At 39.8% G+C, this 20,597-nt stretch overlaps 1 protein-coding gene and 1 long non-coding RNA gene across 2 annotated transcripts in view; one reads left to right on the plus strand and one right to left on the minus strand.

Annotated features, from left to right (window-relative positions):
- naa30 (N-alpha-acetyltransferase 30, NatC catalytic subunit) overlaps positions 1–3,116 on the minus strand; it is a 36,266-nt gene extending 33,150 nt beyond the window's left edge. The window contains exon 1 of the mRNA XM_060829125.1: positions 1,941–3,116. Coding sequence (XP_060685108.1) covers positions 1,941–2,717 — 777 coding nt within the window. The 5' untranslated portion in view covers positions 2,718–3,116. The remainder of the gene's footprint in view (positions 1–1,940) is intronic.
- The window catches only part of LOC132818286 (uncharacterized), a 59,941-nt gene continuing 42,128 nt past the window's right edge, over positions 2,785–20,597 (plus strand). The window contains exons 1-2 of the long non-coding RNA XR_009644987.1: positions 2,785–3,238; positions 19,246–19,294. This is a non-coding gene — a long non-coding RNA (uncharacterized LOC132818286). The remainder of the gene's footprint in view (positions 3,239–19,245; positions 19,295–20,597) is intronic.

Below are 20,597 nucleotides of genomic sequence, written 5' to 3' on the forward strand. Positions count from 1 at the left end.
GAAGTAGTAGAAACTGAACCAACAAATTCCAGAAGACAGTACAGCAGCTCTTCACAAGAGACTCCAATATACTGAAGATGTCATCTCGACAAGGGACAAAACATCTTTCCAGCTCAGCAAACATACCCATAACTACGACTTCCAGCACCCGAGCTACAAATCTTTACACAAATCTTGAATGTCTTAAACAATAACTCTCATAGGGAAAATGTTAGAAAATGATAAGCTAACATGCCTTGCTAGGTGGGCTACAACTGTGCAGTCATCAGCATACCCTAAGCTATGGATATGTTGGGGATAACCAAAGGCTCTTAGCCTGGAGAATTTGAAAATCTTCCTGTACAATTCGAACCTAATCATGGCCTCTTGTAAAGTTGGTCACGAATGAATCCCTGACTAAGTTGAATTAGATAGCGAAGAGACTGGACACATTCACAGTCTTGCTCAACTTATGTCAGGATGTAAAAGGACACACAGTGTAATCCATTGGGAAAGATGGATACCATCATATTGTCATGGATGAATCAGGTCAATAAAAACAAAATTTATCGGACAAAAAAGCCACTGGCAGACTTTCCAAAGGGCTTCACACCTTAAGCCTTCTGGGTTCAATGTCGGGAATTGGAAGTTTTCAGATCATAACCTCTTGCCCAAACATTTCCCCTTGTATTTTCAAAATTTCTGAGATCTCCCTGACATTCTCAGGCAACTTAAGCTTTCAGAATCCAGGGAAGAGATAGCACCTATAGGCAGCGAGTCCAGTGATTCAGTACATAGGAGCATGTGTGAGGGCTCTCACTTGGATCAAAAATGCTGAATTCATAAAGACGTTTAAATGGCCTTACTTGGTACAACAGTAAAAACATCAGAATGAAGCTCACTGCGAAAGAAATTCTTGAGTTTAACAGTTCCCAGGGTGAAAAAGAACTAAAAGTAAACTTCCAGGAGTTAAAAGTCATCTTGGACTGGTTCTGGAAGAATTGAATATCTATCTATACAAGAGTGTAAAGCATAGCTGTAAACAGTGTTTTGTGTTGTGCTAAAGAAAAACAGGAAATGCTCTGTGTTGTGGCATAAAAGATCAGTTTTCTACACAGATTTGTCAACAGTCTTTTGTTGAAGGAATGGTCTTAAATGCAAAATCTTGTGTGTCATCATTTAAGTTATTAACTGAAAGTTTCAGCTTGCTTTTAAAAGATTATCAACCTCCCAAGAAAATCACAACTCTATGCTAAAAAGAAACAAGTATTTTTCAGGTAGTGAGGTAGATGCCACATTTTTGGCTTGCTCTAAAAGAAACTGAAAGAAAGTCTTCATCGTGTAGTCACTAAAGTAACTGATAAGATTATACTTTTGTATTGAATCAAAAACATTCACATCATCTCGCTGTTCACAGCTGTGTTTCAGGTAAAAGCAGGAAGGCCGAAAAGTGAAACAATTTTTAAGTTATTAGCTTTGTCTGTAGTAACTACAGCAATCCAAGTCATCATTAGAAGATGTGGCATTAATAAGAGTATTACTTTTCAAAAAAAAAGTCAGTAAGCAAATGTACATTTAGTAATACACCACAGGATTTCAATGGATTTTAAAACAAGCCTTTGAACTGTTCATCTAGTCTTTCACAGAACTGCAAAGCCAAGGTTATTCGTCACATTGAGGACTATAAATAGCATGGCAAATTCATTCTTTTGTAATGCAAGTTCTTAAAGTCTAGATGCTTACAAAAATAAAATTGCACTCATTAGCATGACAACTATTGATAGCAACTGAAAGTGTGGGAATCAGCATGCAATACGCCAAAGTGACCCTTCCGTTGCAACTAATTTTCCATCCTCACAAAAAAGGTGTTACATTCTGGATATTATACCGACATTTCTATTAAAAGCATTGCTTTCGATTTATATATGATATATAGCTCCCTTCACCCAAACCAGACTTACCAGAAAACAAAGCTGTGGCCAGTTGTGAATAAAATATCTATATGTATATATGGAATAAGGTTCAGACAAATCTTTCGTGATCAACCTCATTATATCTGGCATTTGCAACTCTGACTCATAGCCAACATATCGTATACTGTCGGGCTGTTGTTCCGGGTGCAAATTACAAGCAGCTATCGAGGCGGCCAGGCGGTACTGCTCATCGTCATCTGGGCTGATAGCAATCCGATCGAGTCCATCACTGGGGTTGAGTGTGTTAGGTCCGGCCGCCTCGGCAGTCCTTTGGTTCGCATGATTCACGTTGGGACTCTCACAATAATTGCCGTCGGCTTTCCTCCTGCCTCCTTCGGGCAGTGATAGTCCGGGATGAAACTCGACGGCGGTTGCGGCCTCGGCGCAGGACAGGCGGCCTTTGCACTCCGCCTTGTAGTGGAGCTCGGGGCTTATAACACAGCCGTTGAGCAGCCGCTGCTGCTGTTGCTGGTGGTGGTGGTGGTGGTGATGATGGTGGTGAAGGTGCAGGACGCCCTTCTTGGCTCGGCTGGGCTCCGGGTAGTTTCCGACGCTGTTCGCCGAACGTGGCCCGCCTTCCCCGCCGCGTTCCTGGTCAGCCCCGTCCAGAGCAGCCGCTTCCTCCTCCTCCTGCTCGCCGCCCCCTCCTGGCTGCGGCCCCGGGACTTTGCCGTAGGCTCCCGAGTGGTTGAGAGTAGCGGAGAGGGGCGAGATGTCAGTGGGGGCTGGGGAAAGCACGCTAGGCCCGGGCGGTACATCAGACATCCTAAAGAGCGGAGAAACGCAGCGTCGGCATGAGGGCCAAAAGCAGCGGGTGAGAGAAGACGATCTAACCGGGAGAACGGGGAGGGGGAGGAGGGAGGGCGGGGGTAGCGAAGGAGGGGAGGGGGGGGGGTGGTGAACTCACCGCCCGCCCTCAACACTCACACATCCCGCAGCCGACCGGACCACACCAGGCCACGCTGCACAGGACCGGGAGCTGTCAGGCAACAGCCCGACACCCACACAGTCAGGGTGGAAGCGTGAGGCAGGGGGCGGGCAGAGATCAACTCGTTACCGAGACGGAGAAGCCGGCCACTAGCGGCACCCACATACAGCCAGCCACTCGAGGCCGTTTCCACTCTCAACCTAGGCACTGTCGTAAAGTGAAGCTGCCGCGCGGCCCCGCCGCCCCCCGCGTACGTCATAACCGTCGTAAATGCGGCTTCCCGTCTCTCCTTGAAGCTGTTGTTTTACGACGGTGACCTTTGACCGACGCCGAGAGAGGTCCGGAAACAGCGTTTGATGTGAGTTCGCGACGGGATGGTGTTTAGTTTGACAGCCAAAGAAAACAGGAATTTGTGTCTAGGTTTGAGCCGTATATCATCCAACTAAATGAAACATTAGTCTCCCCCGTCTGAGGAGTGTTTCTGTTTTTGATTCATGTCTTCTGTGTGAGCTTAGCCTTTGGGAAATGGTTTAAACGTTCCCTCGTTGCAAGTGCCGTATTGCCTCCACTGAGCCTTTCTTTTCGTCAGACTTTTGTGAGTCGTGCTCTCGTACCTTCTTTTGTCAGTCTCAAATCCAAAGTTAGCATTTATTTGATTTTAGTGAAACACGTGTTTTATTATTTGCCTTTTTATGTGAAGTGTATCTTTGCACAGCTATTGTAGTTAAGGCTGGACGACTGTCAAGTATAAAAGAGACTGGCTTAAAATTAAAAATCTCACAACACCAGGTTATAGTCCAACAGGTTTATTTGGAGGCATAGCTTTCGAAGCGCTTCTTCATCAGGTGGTTGTGAAGCAGGATCATAAGACAATTTATCGCAAAAGATGAGCTCATGCAGCTGAAATGATACATTGAATATGATATAAAATGATATTATATTGAACATATCATTTCAGCTGCATGACACTGTACTCTTCTGCTATAAATTATGTGTCATGATCCTGCTTCACAGTCATGTGAAGGAGAAGCAGTGGTTCGAAAGCTCGTGCCTCCAAATAAACCTTTTGGACTATAACCTGGTATTGTGATTTTTAATTTTGTCTACCCTAGTCCGACACCGGCTGCTCCAAATCATGGCTTAAAATTGACGTTGTTGCAGAAGGGAGCATTTTCCTCACACTGCGTGGCATTATCCGATGTGCACGTCATGTAAACCCAAGCGTTTTCATCGCGTCCTCAATTGGTGTTGAAGATGTCGGCCCAATTGTGTAAAACAGCGTAAGGCGCTGGAATTGCGAATGCGGGTGATCACTGTGACCTGACAGAAAGTGCTTTTGACACCGATTCACCGGAATCAAAACAGTCGCTGTTCCTGAAACACGTTGCGAGACGCAAACTTTGCAGATATTCATCCAAAGGGGCCCTCTCCGCTAAACATTCACGATAAATGTGTCAAGTGCTGAATTAAAACAATGGAACGATATTTTTCCGCGGATAATGCTAATATCCCACTGGGTAAAATCATGGCCGAGATAAAATAAATTTTAAAATCTGTATCTCGTAAAGCTTAAATGAGCGTAGATTCACAGACGCCGCTTGACGGCGAAGTGCGTCTTTACAAAATGCACTTAATTATTGGATACCAGCAGAAAATGTAAATACATCGCGGGTCAGAGACAGTCTTGCCATTTGTGGAGGAAACAGTTAGTTCAAATCGGACACATTTTTTCGGGCAGAAAAAAAATCATTCCAGCTAACACATTAATTGGGAGAAGGCCATTCAGCCTCTTAAGCCTCTATCATTCAAGTACAGTTCAAGAAGAAATAACCCTAATGGAGAATAATTAGCTATGAGGATCGTATTGGTCTCATTCGCCTGCTTTTGTTATCCTTAATCGGTTTTACGGAGATTTCCAAAGTTTTTTTTAATTTTAAGACTACAGGAAATGCATAGGTCCCCTGTTGACTGCATTCCATAAGAATGAACAACGCACCCTTGGGAAATTACAGGTAGTTGTAAAAATGTAGGTCAACAAACATGCCATCAGTTTTACATAGTAAGCACAGTCCGCATATTTCTACTTTCTTTGCTGGCTTTCTGTGGCCATTGTCTTAGCTTCAGCCAGACTGTGTTAATGTTGCTTCATATTTGTTTTTGAGCTAAACATCTGACCCAATGATTGACTTTGACTTAATCACAAAGATTGCCTAATTTCACCCCAGTAACATCAATCATCTGTGAACCTGCTTCAGTTCAACTTTGCAAAAATCTTATCTGTGCCTTTGTGCCTCACCTCCAAACTTAACCAATCCAGTGATCTCATGGTCAATGTTCCATTCTCTGCTTTGTATAAACTTCAGCTCATGTGAAACATGACTGCCCATAACCTCGCAGCACTAGGTTCTGTTCACCCATTACTCCTGTATCTACTTACATACATTGATATTTCATTTCCTGGTATTTTTATAATATCCTTCAACTGACAAATGCTTCAAGAATTTTGCACTACTCTTCAATATCTCTTTGTACATTTCCTGTCTTCTCTATGGCATCATTGTTCACTGTATCTTTATAGGTCCTGCACGCAGGATTCCAGTCCCTAAATCTCTTTTCCTTTCGCATCCTCTCAAAAATTCATCTTATTGATCATGCAGCACCACTTTTTTAATGTCATGATTTTCCTTGTTTTTTTGCCTAACATTTGCAAATTTTATGTAGTTAAGCTGCTTCTAAGATACCAAACTTGAAATTCTGAGTGATTCTTAACTCTCTTCTTTACATAGGGCTATTTTTAACTGTGCACTAGTTTGGCTTTCTATATACTTTTGTCTGACTAGACTTCTGTGAAGCAGCTTGGGTTGTTTCCCTATGGTGAAGATGAATTATAAATGAAAGTTGTCTTATTTTCTCTTATAGAATGAATCAAACTCATTAAAGCAGAAAGAAGAACTTAAAGTTTCACTTGATAAAATATCAAAACTTACTTGATGTTAGTAATGATCAAAACAAACAGATTATGGATATATTTAGAATCAAAATATCAGAAACACCATTAGATGATATCAGCTTTGGTTTCAAATGCACTATCAAAAATAACCATATACAAAGAAGCAAGTGAAAATGGATCAGGATTTCAAGTCTGGTATATTGAGAAGCAGCTCAAGCAACTAAACTGGCTTATGTCAGGCACAAAAGTGACAAGGAAAATCATGAAATTATTCAAAATGATGAATAATTTTAAAAATAAAGTTCTTATTTTTCTGTTTGTTGTGTTTTAGCAATATTTATTTGTATATCTGGAAAATACACTTCTATTTATTATTATTTTGATCCATTCACAAATTATCCAATGATGTATCCTCATAATGTTCAGTAATTTCTGCTCAGTTTATCTCGCCTCAGCTGCCGGAGCTCAATTCCATTCCAGTGCTAACCTTGTTATTTGCCATCAGACTAATAATTTGCTTTTCAGAAACACCTTTGATGCCATAGAACCATGGGTTTCTGACCACCTATCCATACCCATGTGTTGCCCTGCTATCTAGAGTTACTCAAACAAGAGACCTAGATAGACAACCGGCGACTTTGGCAAGGAGTGAACTATGTCACAGGTTCTAAAAAGAGACAGAGCAAGATAGCAGACAATGACACATCCCTTCCAGATCATCTCAACACCTTCTATGCTCGCTTTGAGCAGAATTTTGTTGGAGAGGTAACACCTATTCCAACAAGTCTTGATCAGCCTATCCCAACAGTCACTGCATCAGAGGTCAGATCTGTTTTCCTTCGTGTGAATCCAAGGAAAGTGTTGGGACCAGACGGAGAACCATGGCGTGCACTCACAGCATGCGCAGATCAACTGGCAGAGGTATTTTCGGACATTTTCAACCTCTCCCTGCAGCAGGCCACTGTCCCTGCTTGTTTCAAGATGGCCAACATCATCTATGTGTCTAAGAAGGCTCATGCAGCATGTCTCAATGACTACCCCCTGTGGCCCTAACTTCGATGGTCATGAAGTGCTTTGAAAGGCTTGTCATGGCACTATTCAACTCCAGTCTCCCACTACTCTTAACCCACTCCAATTTGCTTATTGAACGATAATTCCACATCAGATGCCATATCACTAGCCCTTCATTGCTCTCTGGAACATCTTGACACCAAGAATAACTACCTAAGAATCCTACTCATTGACTGCAGTTCAGCCTTCAACACTATTATCTCCTCAAGACTGATTACTAAACTTAGTGATCTCAGACTAAGCACTCTCTGCAACTAGATCCTCAGTTTCTTGACCCACTGGCCACTATCTGTTAAGATTGGGGACAATATTTCATCCTCACTAACACTCAACACTGGAACCCCCCCGGGGTGCGTACTCAGCCCACTACGGTACTCATTGTATTCCCATGACTGTGTCACCAAATAATAGATTAATGCCATTTACAAGTTCACTGATAACACCACCATAGTCGGTAGAATCTCAGATGGCGGCGAAAGAGACTACAGACAGGCGGTAGAAGACCTGAAAAAATGGTGCACTGACAACAACCTTGCTCTCAATGCTGGCAAAACCAAGTAACCCATTATTAACTTTTGGCGGGATTTTACTTATGCCCCTGTACACATTAACAGCGGAACAAGTGCAGTGTCAAGCTCCTGAGGGTGGTTATCCACAACAAGCTTTCTTGGACTCTTCACGTGAATGCACTGGTTACAAAGGCCCAACAACATCTCTTCTTCCTCAGGTAGTTGAGAAAATTTGGCATGATGGCGAATACCCTTGTCAACTTTTATAGGTGCACCATCGAGAGCATTCTGTCTGGATGTGTCACTACCTCGTATGGCAATTGTACCATTCAAGGTTGGGTACGGTTACAGAGAGTGGTTAACTCGGCCTGGACAATCACAAAGACCAACCTCCCATCCATAGAATCCATCTACCAGGCCTGCTGTCAAGGAAAGGCCGCCATTATTCTCAAAGATCCATCCCACTCTGGCAATGTTTTTCTACAACCTCTACCATTGGGGAGAAGATACAGAAGCCTGAACATGCACCAGCTGGTTTCGAAACAGTTTCTACCCTACTGTTGTTAGAATATTGAATGGACTCACAAACTCTTAACATTCGCCTGTACCTGTGTTTTTGTTTTTGCTGCTGTTTACCTATTTATTTACTTATCTATGCTACTTAACTCTGTGATCTGCCTGTATTGCTTGCAAGATAAAGCTTTTCACTGTGCCTCGGTACATTCAATTCAATTCATTTTGCCAGCTTGAGAACGGTCTATTTTCTGCTCTACTCCATGACTTTTGCTTTCAGCAATTTCATATGTCAAGTAGTTATGTTCTCACTGGCTTTCCTTCTTTACTTATGTCCTATTTCTTTGCACTTCACTCTCTATTCTTCTGTTGGTACCTCTACCTATTTTAGTCCTAGTTATTGTCTATTCCTGTGCCCATTGCAGCCATTCTCTTGGTCTGTAGTGTGTGACTCTTTCTTTTAACTTTAGTTCTTCTTGCAGTATACTTCAGTAAAATTTCTTCTCTTTCTCCTTAGATCCTGATATCACTTTGCTATTTAATATCTGTTCCTTTTTTTAACTTTGCTTCTCTTCATGTATATTCCTTTCTGGCAGCAGCACTGTGCTAGATGAAACTACTGTTATTAACTCGTCCATTCCTTGTTATTACAAACCCAACTGATGTTACCACTGTACAGTCAGATCCAAGATTGAAGTTTGGCTTGAAAGGTCATATTTTGATTTTAATGAGGTAGTTGTACACTGAAGCATAAGTATGCAATACTGTAGGATTGGTTTTTAAAATAAAACAAGTGCTTATGTAAAAGAAATAAAAATAAAATTGAATACATCAAACTCACTGGAGAGAAATCCCTTCTCTAGCACATCCATAGGTCTCAAGAATATTGTGAGTTCAGTTCCTTGTCCTCAGAATCTGATAGCTTCTTTGTTATGTCTTCATTCAACTGAGCTTTCCAATAACCTCTTCAGGGTTTTAACCAAATGTTTCTGGTCTGAAATTTTAAAAGTAAACTCCTTCCATTCAGCTGGAACTGTTAAGAAGTGGGCTATCTTTCTTTATCAGGAGCAACTGCCTTACACATCCCCAACTTCAGTCCAAACTTCTGCAAACCTTGAACTGAAACTAAAAAGCTTTTCCAAGGAAAGGAAATATAGTTTTCAAAATCTTATAACTGAAGCTAAATGCAGTAAACAATTTATTCTGTCTCATGTAATTTTCCCAATGGAACCAAATCCTCATTAGCCTCCAAGAGCTATCTCTCTAATACTGTTTTTTTTTCTAAAGAGTCACTATGGCTACAGAAGTACTTACATGTTAACCATTATATGTCTTCACACACACAAATTTAGAATAAATGGTATAAAGATACATTAAAATGAAGAAAGTGGGATCTGTGCCATTGGGTGTCTACACCAGAACTGTACAGGGACTGGTGTTCTTGCAAACCATAAAACTAGGGAAGTAAGGGCCCAAATTTGGGAAGTTGTGAATCAAAAAGAGGGGAAGGCAAAGGAGGTAGGAATTAATGTGAGAAATGATAAACAAACAATGACACGAAGGGACAGAGTACAAATCTAAGCAGATTACCATCTAAGAGTAGAGATATGACCAGGACAAAATTTAAAGCACTATAATTCAATGCATGTAGCATTTGAAACAAAATAGATGAACTAGTGGTAAAATTGAGATAAATACAATCTAGTGGTCGTAAATGACATGTGGCTGCAGGATAACCTGGAGTGTATCCTGGATATTGAAGGGTGTGTGACATTTAGGAAAGTCAGGAAGTTAAGAAATGGCTCAACTTATTAAAGATGATATTAACACAACACAGAAGGATGAGCTAAGTTCAGGAAACTAGTATATAGAAACAGTCTAGATAGAGATGAGGAATGATGAAGACAAGAGGTGACTTGTAATAGTTGTGTGCAGGCCCCTTAACAGTAGCCATATGGTAGGACATGATATCAAAGAAAAAATAATATCTTTTTAAAAGAGTACTATAATTATCATGAGGCGTTTTTAACTTACCTATATTTGCTGGCAAAATAAAATGGAAAAAAGTACTCTAGATGCACAATTCCTTGAATGTTTTGGAGACAATTTTGTAGACCAGCATGTTTAGGTACTAATGCAACAGCATGCTATAGTAGACTATGAAATAGAATTAATTACTGATCTCATAGTGAAAGTGCCCCTGGGCACTGGTGACCATAATATAATTAAATTTTACATACAGTAAATGGAGAGAAGTGTAGGTTCTCTCTTATTTTTAGCTTAAACTAGGAAATTATGACAGCATGAAAGCATAGCTAGCTAAAGTGAATTGGCTTAAGTTAAAGTATAGGTCAATAGAAATGCTGTGGCAAACATTTCAGGGGATGTTCCAGAAAGCACACATTGCATACATTCCAATAAAAAGGGAACTGTAAGGATGGATCTGCCATATGTGGTTAACTAAAAAATTTAAGAAAGTATCAAATTTGGAGAATAGAAATGTGGTTGTACAAGGATAGGTAGCAGACCAGAAAATTGGACCAGATATGAAAACCAGCAAAATGATCACTAAGATATCAATGAGGGAAAAATTATGAGAGCAAGTTAGCTAAAAACATAAAAACAGGCTGAAAGGGGTGAGTGGCCTGTTCTTGTTCTTGGTTTGTGTATAAATCAGACATGTTATATCACAATATTATTTACCACTATCTAGATGATGCACAGTGAGTGGTAGAACAGAGTCTTCTGTTTGGATACTGGTTTGGATTTTATTCTGGATGCAATGGAGTTTCACGGCTGTTTGGTTATATACCTTTCACGAGGTACTGAATTTGACCCTGTACTTGTACCTTTTAATGTAGCACTTTGTAGCTTGCCTCCTGTCCTGTGCATTTTTGATCCCCTCCTGTTTTCTCAGAAGCTTTTTGACTTCTGAAAAGTTAGATCGATGAAAACTAGATAGATTCGCTTGCAGGGATAAATCGTTTTCTTCTGAGAACTTCTCTTGAGATTTTCTCTGGCTAAATTTTCTTTTCAAATATTACTTTTTAAATGAGTCCATGTACAACAAGCACAAGAAAGAATCAAACTCTAATTGAAACAGCTCCTTGGAAATTCTGACTGTCCAGCTACGGGGGCGACCTTTGATTGTTCTGAAGAAGGGTCACTGGACTGGAAAACATAACCTCTGCTTTATCTCTACAGATGCTGTCTGACTTCCTGTGTATCTCCAGCAATTTGTATTTTTACTTCTTTCTTTGATTTGTCGTCCCTGTGATTGAACTTTCTCAGGTGATTTTTGGGGCCTAATTCACTCTCCAACCCCAAATATTGTTCATCGGTGTTGAAATAATTACACTTAGAAGTGTTGCTGTAAGGAATTGCATTGTGGCTATAGATCTTGTTTGTTCTACCTGGATCATTGTTTGTACAGTACTGTTATATTTCTCTGTGGAATTTGCGCATTCTTATCATGTTTGTGTGAGAATGCAAGAAAAATCGTGAAGTGATCTTTTTTCCACTTGTCACATGGGTCCCTGAATGGTTTAGCAGTAAATCAAAGTCCCTCATCCTGAATTATCTCCTTTGGTGACCTCAATAAACATAAAATAGCATGTGCCACAGTTTGCTTGACGGATTCTGGAAGTGATGGTAAAATCAGACAAAATAAATCATTCCCATGGACATGGAAGAAGTCTGAAACAATCTTGGCTTTGTGTCAAACAGGAACTTTGTGTGGTAAAAGTGGTTTATTGTGCTGACTTGGCATACTTTCCTGACATGTCCCTCATTATGTAATTGTGACTTTATGTCTTTTCATTCTGATCTGCCTTGTGGGATTTGGCAGCTAACATTGATTGTTCATGTTCTCTCTCTCTCTTTCTTTCTTTCTCTGGGCACCATCTCCATGTATTGTATTCATTCCATCAACATCCTGTCCCGCTACTCTTACCCATCTCGGTCATCAGCATTAATACTACCCTCTCCCAACTGTTTCTCAGTTGCCACTATGAAGGATCACTGGAGTCAAAACAAAACCACTATTTTTCTCTCTGTGGATGCTGACAGTCATGCCGAGTTTCTCCAATTTTTTTTTTGTTTCAGATTTCCAGTATCCGCAGTTCTTTATTTTTATTTCAGCCATATAAATACTGTGGTGACAAGAGCAAATCAGAGGTTAAGAATGCTGTGCAAGCCATTCACCTCCTGTCTCTCTAAAGCCTAGCCACCATTTACAAGGCACAAATCAGGAGTATGATGGAGTACTCTCCAACTCCTTCCAAACTTCTAAATTCGGTACAATGACAATACCTGAGTTGGTGGCTGCAACTGTGAAATCCAGTGATGAAGTTGCTCATTTTCAATTTCTCCCCAGTACCTCCGTGCATTCTAGTTCTTAATTATCTGGAATGAAGAACAAAGAAGAGTTCTGTTCTGGTCTTAGGTGAGGAGAAATTAAGAAGTGTGTACTCACATTATTGATTTGTAAATCAGTAGAGACTGAGAAATGAGCAAACAGTAAGATGAAGAAGTAATGTCAGGTATGTGGCTGATGATGGCCAGTATCATCTCGTCAGTGGAATTAAAAATAAAGTTGTGTCCTTCCTTCAGCTGTTAATTTCTGTTGTTGTTCCTTGACCTCCACCTCCAGTTTCATAGAATCAGTATAGTGTGGAAGCAAGCCATTCAGCCCATCTAGTCCTCAGAACTCTCCAAAGAAATTCCCAACTAGATCCGCCCCATTCCTGTAACCCTGCATTTCCCATGGCTCACCCACCTAGCCTGCACATCCCTGGACGGTATGGGCAATTTACCATGGCCAATCCACCTAACCTGCACATCTTTGGACTGTAGGAGGGAACTGGAGGACCTGGAGGAAACCCATGCAGACATGGCAAGAATGTGCAAACTCCACACAGATAGTTGCCTCAGGATGGAATCAAACCCAGGTTTCTGGCACAGTGAGGCAGCAGTACGAACGACTGAGCCACCACATCAGCCTAATTTCTACTGCAAGAATCATAGAATCTTTACAGTGTAGAAGCAGGCCATTCGGTCCATTGTGTCAACACCGACCCTCCAAAGAACATCCCATCAAGTTTCACCCCCTTGTCCTGAAGTTATCATGTTACTGACATAACGCCTAACCCCGCATATTCCATGGTTAATGTACCAAACCTACACATCCCTGGACAGTATGGATAATTTAACATGGCCAATCCACCTAACGTGCACATCTCTGGACTGGGGGAGGAAACCCACGCAAATATGGGAAGAATGTATAAACTTCACACAGTCACCCAAGGGTAGAAGCGAATCTAGATACCCCAGTGCTATGAGGCAGCTGTGCTATCCACTAAGCCACCGTGCTGCTCCAAGAAAGAAGGAAGAATGCCAGTTGTGTTTAAAAAGTTTGACTGATGCTGTTGCTGGATAGCTAGCTGGCAGTCTCTCAAAACTTTGAGTTATGGGTGTGTAGGTGTCTCATGGGTTTTTTTCATTTAACCTATTGCTTAATCAACCTGTTCAGAGATGTTACTATACATCGCTGGAGCAGATGGCACTTGAACGCAGGTCTCAGGATAGGGATACAAGAGGGCCTCTAATGGGTTCTTTAAGGTCTGGTTACAGGTAAGTCCAGGTTTCACTGCAAAAACAGCTTGTTCCCCACCAAGGGCAGGGTCATTGCCAGCCAAAACAGGCTGCTGTCCAGTAAGCCTGTTTTTCATGTATTTTCCTTCAATTGCCTATTGCCATATCCAATTAACTCTTTATTGGAGATTGGTGATGATGATCTGATTTGGAGATGTCATTCTTGAGCCTAGTATTGCATTCCTTCAAAACAGATGATTAAGCACATACATGTTGTTCAGTAGTCCCAAGCTGATTATATATGGGATAAAGTTGAAGATTGGCTCGTGACAAGTTATGCATGGACTTAATCGATTCTCTGGTTTTTCCTTCACTTTTGTGCATATGTGGATATTTCTTCAGCATTTCCACCATTAGTCTCCAATTGTAATTTTTACTTCCTTCTCACCAAAACCACATTTGTTGATTTGTTCATTTAGTTTGTTCATAATTGTATATCAGTGCATTATCATTTAATCTAAATAAATGTACATCTGAGAGCTATTCTTCGCTGCCTTTTCACCTTGCATATCTAAATGTTAGCTACTTCACATGTAACAACCACCTCTACACATTTAGATTGATATCCCAAGATCATGCCATGCATTCTTGACTTTTGGGTAATCTTTTCAAAAGATCAGAAGTTGGTGGTGGGTGCTTATGTGTCGTCCTTGCCTGTTCCCAATGTGGTTGGTGGCCAAATCAACCAATTCAGTTCCCTTTAGAAATATCATGTAAGCAAAGCCTCACATATCTCCAAAAGACAACTGTTAATTATTGACTTTTATCTACATTTTAATTTTATTGGATATATGCTATTTCACTACACCTAAATAAGTTATTCCCATCTGCATTTTTAATGTTGTGTCACTGTTTTTTTTCCTGTTACTATACCTTTATTCTAAGTGTGGCCTCATAAATTACCATCATAACTGATTCAAGAACTTGGGAGAAACCCTCTGTCCAGTTTTTTTTTAAACTGCCTGTTTTCACAATAGTTTAAAAGAGACAATCATTATTACTGTGTGGTTTCAAGCATTACAAAACTTGCTTGTTTTGTCTTTCTTACAAAAAATATACATTCAATTTTCTCAAACGTAACATGCTAGATTAGACTCAACTTCTCTACTTTTAAAATTATTCCAAATTTAGAATTGACAACAATAGACTAAAGTTTTTTTTGAGTACAGCCTTTGCAGCATTGTTGGGCTAACAGTTTTCATTAGTGGTCAATTAATTTTTTCCCAAACCATCTATCCCACTTTTTTCCTGATACAAATTAAAACCACCTAGGTTGTTTCTGTTTGCTCTTGTTTTAAATTAAAATTTAAATATTTAAATTTATTTTCCATTCAAAGTTCAATTGAATTTTCATTGCATGTTTGAACGAGCAACTTATATCAAGTCATTTTATCAATCCTAATTTTAGAAACAATTACATCAGACTTGGTGTTTTACACAGTGTTCTTATATTGAAAAAAAAAGTGAGTGTAGTCAGTTCAGGATTGTCCTGATTTCGAAGACTTTGTTTCCAAAAGACTTCCAGCTCCCTTGCTGTGTTATTGAACTCTGTTCAAAAATACAAAAAAAACCCCACAAAATCCACTGTGCTTCAGAAAGAAGCCCAGCGGGTTCATAATTTCCAGAATCACACATCTCACCACATAGAAGGTGTGTGAGAAGATTTTAAATTGTCAACAGAAAGAGTTAACTCTGCCAGTCTTTGGAGGGACAGGACCCAAGCAATCAAATGATGTAATGTCCTACTTTCATGTACATGAATCAAAAAATTGTCAAAATCCTTGAATTATTTCAAGCTGGCATTTTAAATTTCTATTGTCTTAAAGAAAACCTTTCTTAGTTCTTTCTTTTAAGACGAAGAAACAATACAAGTATATGCACAAAACATTTCTCATTCCAAATTAGAGTTCAAATTGAATGTCTCTGTTTTGAGAACAAGCTAAACCATTTTGTTCACAACATTTTTGTACAGCAGTTTAAAAGAGCATTTTTTTAAACTTTGGAATGAAATAAGATTTGCAAGTCTTGAAGCTATGATGCTTTCAGACTACTTGTTTTAGTATTGCTTTTAGTTGAGTGTAAGAGATGCTCTCCATGTAACTGTCATAGGAACTCTCTTTGAATACAATTCAGTTTTCACAGAGGGCTTCTTTAACTTTACTGGGGAAAAGGGGCTTGTTGATCACATCTCTAACTGTGCTGAATATTTCTGCTCCTTTGTCATCCCTTCCAGCTCATGGGTGACATTACACACTGGCTTTGTGTCACTACACAGGGATGGAACAGTTGTGGAAACATTGTTAAATGCATTTTCAAGGTTCCTTACATTGTCTTTCAAGATAACAGTCCCAGCTGCTGTCTGTTCATAAATTTTTCTGGCATGTTTTGAATTTTGCAATATTGAGGGTGAAGTCCATTTCATCATCGATTTCAACATCAATATCCTGTCGCAATATTGGGTCTACCTGCAGTCTTTTCCCCATTATACATAATGGATACCATGCATTCCTGATGGCAATCTTTTTTATCCTGCAGCTCTTTTACCAATTCCTACAGTATTCTATTTTCCCTATCCAATTGTAAAGCATACAAATGGGCACCGTAAGCTAACTTATTGCAGACAGTTTCTAACTCAGTTGTTCCTTTTGTAATCTCTTTCGAAAGTCTATCAAGATTTCTCTCAAAGTTACCATCGCGTATTTCTACAATTTCCAGTACAGCTCCTGCTGATCACTGTAACTTTTCCATTATCCAACCTACAAATCGCATTTTCAAATATGTCAGTGACATGATAACTTCAATGAAAGACCGCTGCTTCTCACAGCTTTCCAAACCTAAAGCCAATTAAACCATTACTCCTATCATAAGTTTGTTAGTTAGATAAAGAAAGCATTTAACCACGACAATTGGGGATGGTTCACTGATACTGAGGATAAACAGGCTGTCGGCATGAAATGCTCTGGTCATGTTTAAGTGGTGGGGGCAGCATCCTGCACTCCAGCCAAGGTGTTAGTGAACTCATCCCTGTGTCTTCTTCCTGTTTTCTTCATGAACATTTCACTCAGATCCTCCTCTCAGCGCTAAGTAAACATTTTTCAAACATTGTCTAATGAGTTATTTAAATTCTGATCAAAATGAATACGAAGATACAAGGAAAATTTATTGACCGTTTTTAATTTAGATAAATGCAAACAAATGAGTGAATCTATTTGCTTAAACTACCTTAGACATATTCAACTGACAGGTTTCACTGCCCAGGGACTCCTGGGTGATGGCTGGCACTTGGAGCTCTATCTCACACTCCTAGGTATGAACCCCAGTCTGAAGGTGAAAGTCCATGTTCGCGTCTCGTGAACCCCAGTCTGATAAGGAAAGGTCCTGACGGTGAAAAGTACCATGAGCTTGGAAAAGTCTTCCATATTAATATAATTCTGAATCTGAAATTATGTGCTGTACTGCTATCCTGAGTACATTCCCAAGCATTCTTCTATACTTGGTAACCACAAACAAAACCAAGTGTTGCTGCAAAGCATTCTGTCCCCAAACCAAGGCAAGGTCTTTCCCAACCAAAACAGGCTGTTTTTACACTAAGTCTGTTTTATAAGTATTTTCCTTCAATTGCTTGTGCAATACCCAATTAATCCTTAACAATTAACCATTGATGATCTGGTTGGGAGATATCATTTTTGAGCCTAACAGTGCAGAGGATGATATTTGCAACAATACTAAGTACTTGAGGGTGAAGTATAGCACATTAATATTAGGAATGAGTCTGGATTGATAGGATTGATGGCAGGTAGGTGATGCTGGTGTGGTGAATTGAGCAGTAGATGAGACTTGTTATGCCTCAACAAGCATCTACCTTATAGTAAGATATGACATTTGAAGATGAACTTACTGACATTGACAATTTATGTGAAATCATTGAACTTCTTCTTGCATTCAATTCTGGTCCTTGGAAGTACATCCTGGCTATTTACGTCTCCACTACTTCTTGCCATTCACATCTGAGCACGTATCTGCGTGCACTTAGGCACTGTGTGAGGATATAGGACATCTCTCCTTTCCAGTCTTCCACCAAGGTCTCTGGTGCAGCATTTGAAAATCTTGGTGCACACTTTTTCCCATGGTTAGCCATTGTCAATTCTTCCATATTACATCATTTGCAATGAATTCAACAATACTAACACCAAAATCCTGAAACTGTAGCTATATCCACAATATATGGACTGCAGCAGTTCAAGAAGGCAGCTGACAGTCACCTTGCCAAAGAGAATAAATGCTGGCCAAGTCAGCAATGTCCACAGCCTGTGAACAGTTAAGAAAAAATATTGGAAGAAGTCATGACTAATTCATGACTTGATGTTGGACAGACACTCACCCAAACCTCTCATCAGAGTTAGGCTTTGTTGGATCTCGGCATGGAAGTGGGAGAGTGGACAGAAATCTCTCACTATTGTAATTGAAAGTACCAATGCAAGTGGATTGCAGTCTTGATGTAACTAAGTTGATTGCAGTCTTGTGGTGCAGAACTGCAACCAGACATTTTGTCCTTCCTAGTCCCAAGAATTTCAGGGTTGTATATGGTAGTATAATATTGCTGAGGTGATCATTACTTTCTGACTTCCCCTGAGCTAAAGTGGTGGTCTTCACTGTGGCTGATTGATGGATCAATACACAATGAAGATGGAATGTATTTTGGAAGTTCAAGCATTGCACTAGAAGCTTTAGAGCATACATTCAAAAATGGTGTTTCTATTCCAGTTATAAGTTACTAATAATGAAATACTGGAAGGTTAATTAATATGTGAAAACAATTTTTAGACAGCCTTCTATTAATTCATGTACTCTGTGAAAATATAGAAACTTCACAGGGAAGTTCTCTTTTCTAAAATGGCTAGTATAACTGTAAGGCATCTGTGGATTATCAAGTAATTTACTGCACGAGGTGAATTTATTGTAGACAATTGGTTTGGCGGAAATTTTAAAAGCTATTGGCCATAGGGCTCATAGACTTATTTCATTTTTTTTGCAGCAAGAATTGATGTTTGTATTCAAAATGTCCCTGATATTATGAACTATCATCATTTCTTTAAACAAAATCCATCTAAAGTTCTCAGTCTGAATAATTTGATTCCCAGTGTTGTAAATTAGTGCAGTGTTACAATCTGTCCTCCATTATGTCCCACTGTATCTCCTAATAACTGTTCAGTCCAGTGCTTATAATAGATTGTCACCTCCCCCTTCCCATATTTGAAATACAGAAATCTTACTAAAATGAAGGAAAATGACGAAATCATAGGTGAACGGACTATAACATTACTTGCAATGAAACCCTTAGTGAATTTTGGCAATGCGTTTGTGAAGTTAAATATTGGCAGGTTATGATGAAAATGCTTAATTAGCACACGAGCATTAGGTCCAGTGTCCAGTAGTAACTCACCCACCTTGCATAACATGCCACAGAGAAAATTTTCTGAGCTGTCAGGAACCTTTTCCATGAAAGGCATATCAAACAATCATGTGCTCTCAAAGCCATGGATTGGCTTTACTCTTTCCAGTGTGAGCACAAACGATTTTCCATGTGGTTGACTTTAACTCCACTGGGTGTTAAAACTCAGAAGGTAACGCATCCCTTTAAAGCTGACTTCTTTTTTAATTCTCACTTAGATCTACAAGCGGAGGAGATGCCGACATAAACAAACTAGATGCCTTATGGGTATGTGAAGTTTCATAGTATATCATCATTTTTAATTGGAAACTTGGGATTCTAAAGTAGACAGAACCATGTCCAGTTTTATGTTTGATTTGTATTTCTCCATTTGTATCAAGAAGGGAGAAACATAGATTTACTTTCATTTTAGATTTTGAGTTCTGTGAGTTTGGATTGGCTGAGTTTGCATGCATTTAAATGATTTGTTTACAAAAAAAATGATGTGAATAATTCAGTGCTTTCAAAAACAAGTGTAGAAGAGAGGAAGAAAATTGGGCTCTGCAAGGGCTCCTAAGGGAGGCAGAGATGGGGACAAGTTATCTTTTGAAAAGAAAGACAGACCATCCAGAAGGTCAAAGAGTGTGCAGATTTCTTTCAGAGAGAAAACCCATGTGACATCAGTGCAATTTATCAGTTTCCAAACAGTCAGGGTGGAAGAAAAATAGTCCTGAGTGGCTTAGAAGTTAGTAAGAGGAAATCTCCAGAAACAGAATGCTTTCATGTGTCAGAGAGGAAGACATCCTACAGAGCTGTTGAATGCAGGAAGTGCATGCTAAAATAGGGCTGAGTGAGCACGGCTTTGAAATGGGAAGGCCATGCCTGATAAATGTGTCAGAAATCTTTGAGAAAGTAATGAGCCAGTTAAGCAAATGAGAGCCAGTGAACACTATTTGGATTTACAGAGTCCTTTGACAAACACATAGGATGCTGCTAAATAAGATAAGCACCCATGAGTGTTAGGGTCAAGGTACTGGCATGGATAGAAGATTGACTGACTGGCAGAGAATGGGAGTAAAGTGTTTTTTTCAGGATGGCAGCTGGTGATTGGAGGGGTCAATGTTGGGAGCATAACTATTCATGTTATACATTAATGATCTGGACGAAGGAGCTGAGGTTTTTGTTAGTAAGTTTGCAGATAGCACAAAGACAGGTATAGGGACAGATAGTGTTGAGTAAGTGAAGAAGCTCTAGAAGGACTTTTTCAGGCTAGGAGAATGGACAAAGAAGTGGCAGATGGAACATAATGTGGAAAAGTGTAATGCACTTTGCTAGCATGAGTAGAGGCACAGACTATTTTCTAAATGGGGAAGAGCTTCAGACATCTGAAGCACAAATGGACTTAGGAATCCTAGCTGGGGATTCTTTTAAGGTTAACATGCAGATTTCAAGTGGCAGTTCAGAAGGCAAATGCAACATTAGCTTTCATTAGCTGAGATGGCTAGAATACAAGAATTGGGATATACATCTGAGGCTGTGTAAAACTCTGGTCAGATCGTATTTGGAATTTTGTGAGCAGTTTTCGACCCAA

The sequence above is a fragment of the Hemiscyllium ocellatum genome, chromosome 8 (genome assembly GCF_020745735.1).
Source record: "Hemiscyllium ocellatum isolate sHemOce1 chromosome 8, sHemOce1.pat.X.cur, whole genome shotgun sequence".
NCBI lineage: Eukaryota > Metazoa > Chordata > Chondrichthyes > Orectolobiformes > Hemiscylliidae > Hemiscyllium > Hemiscyllium ocellatum.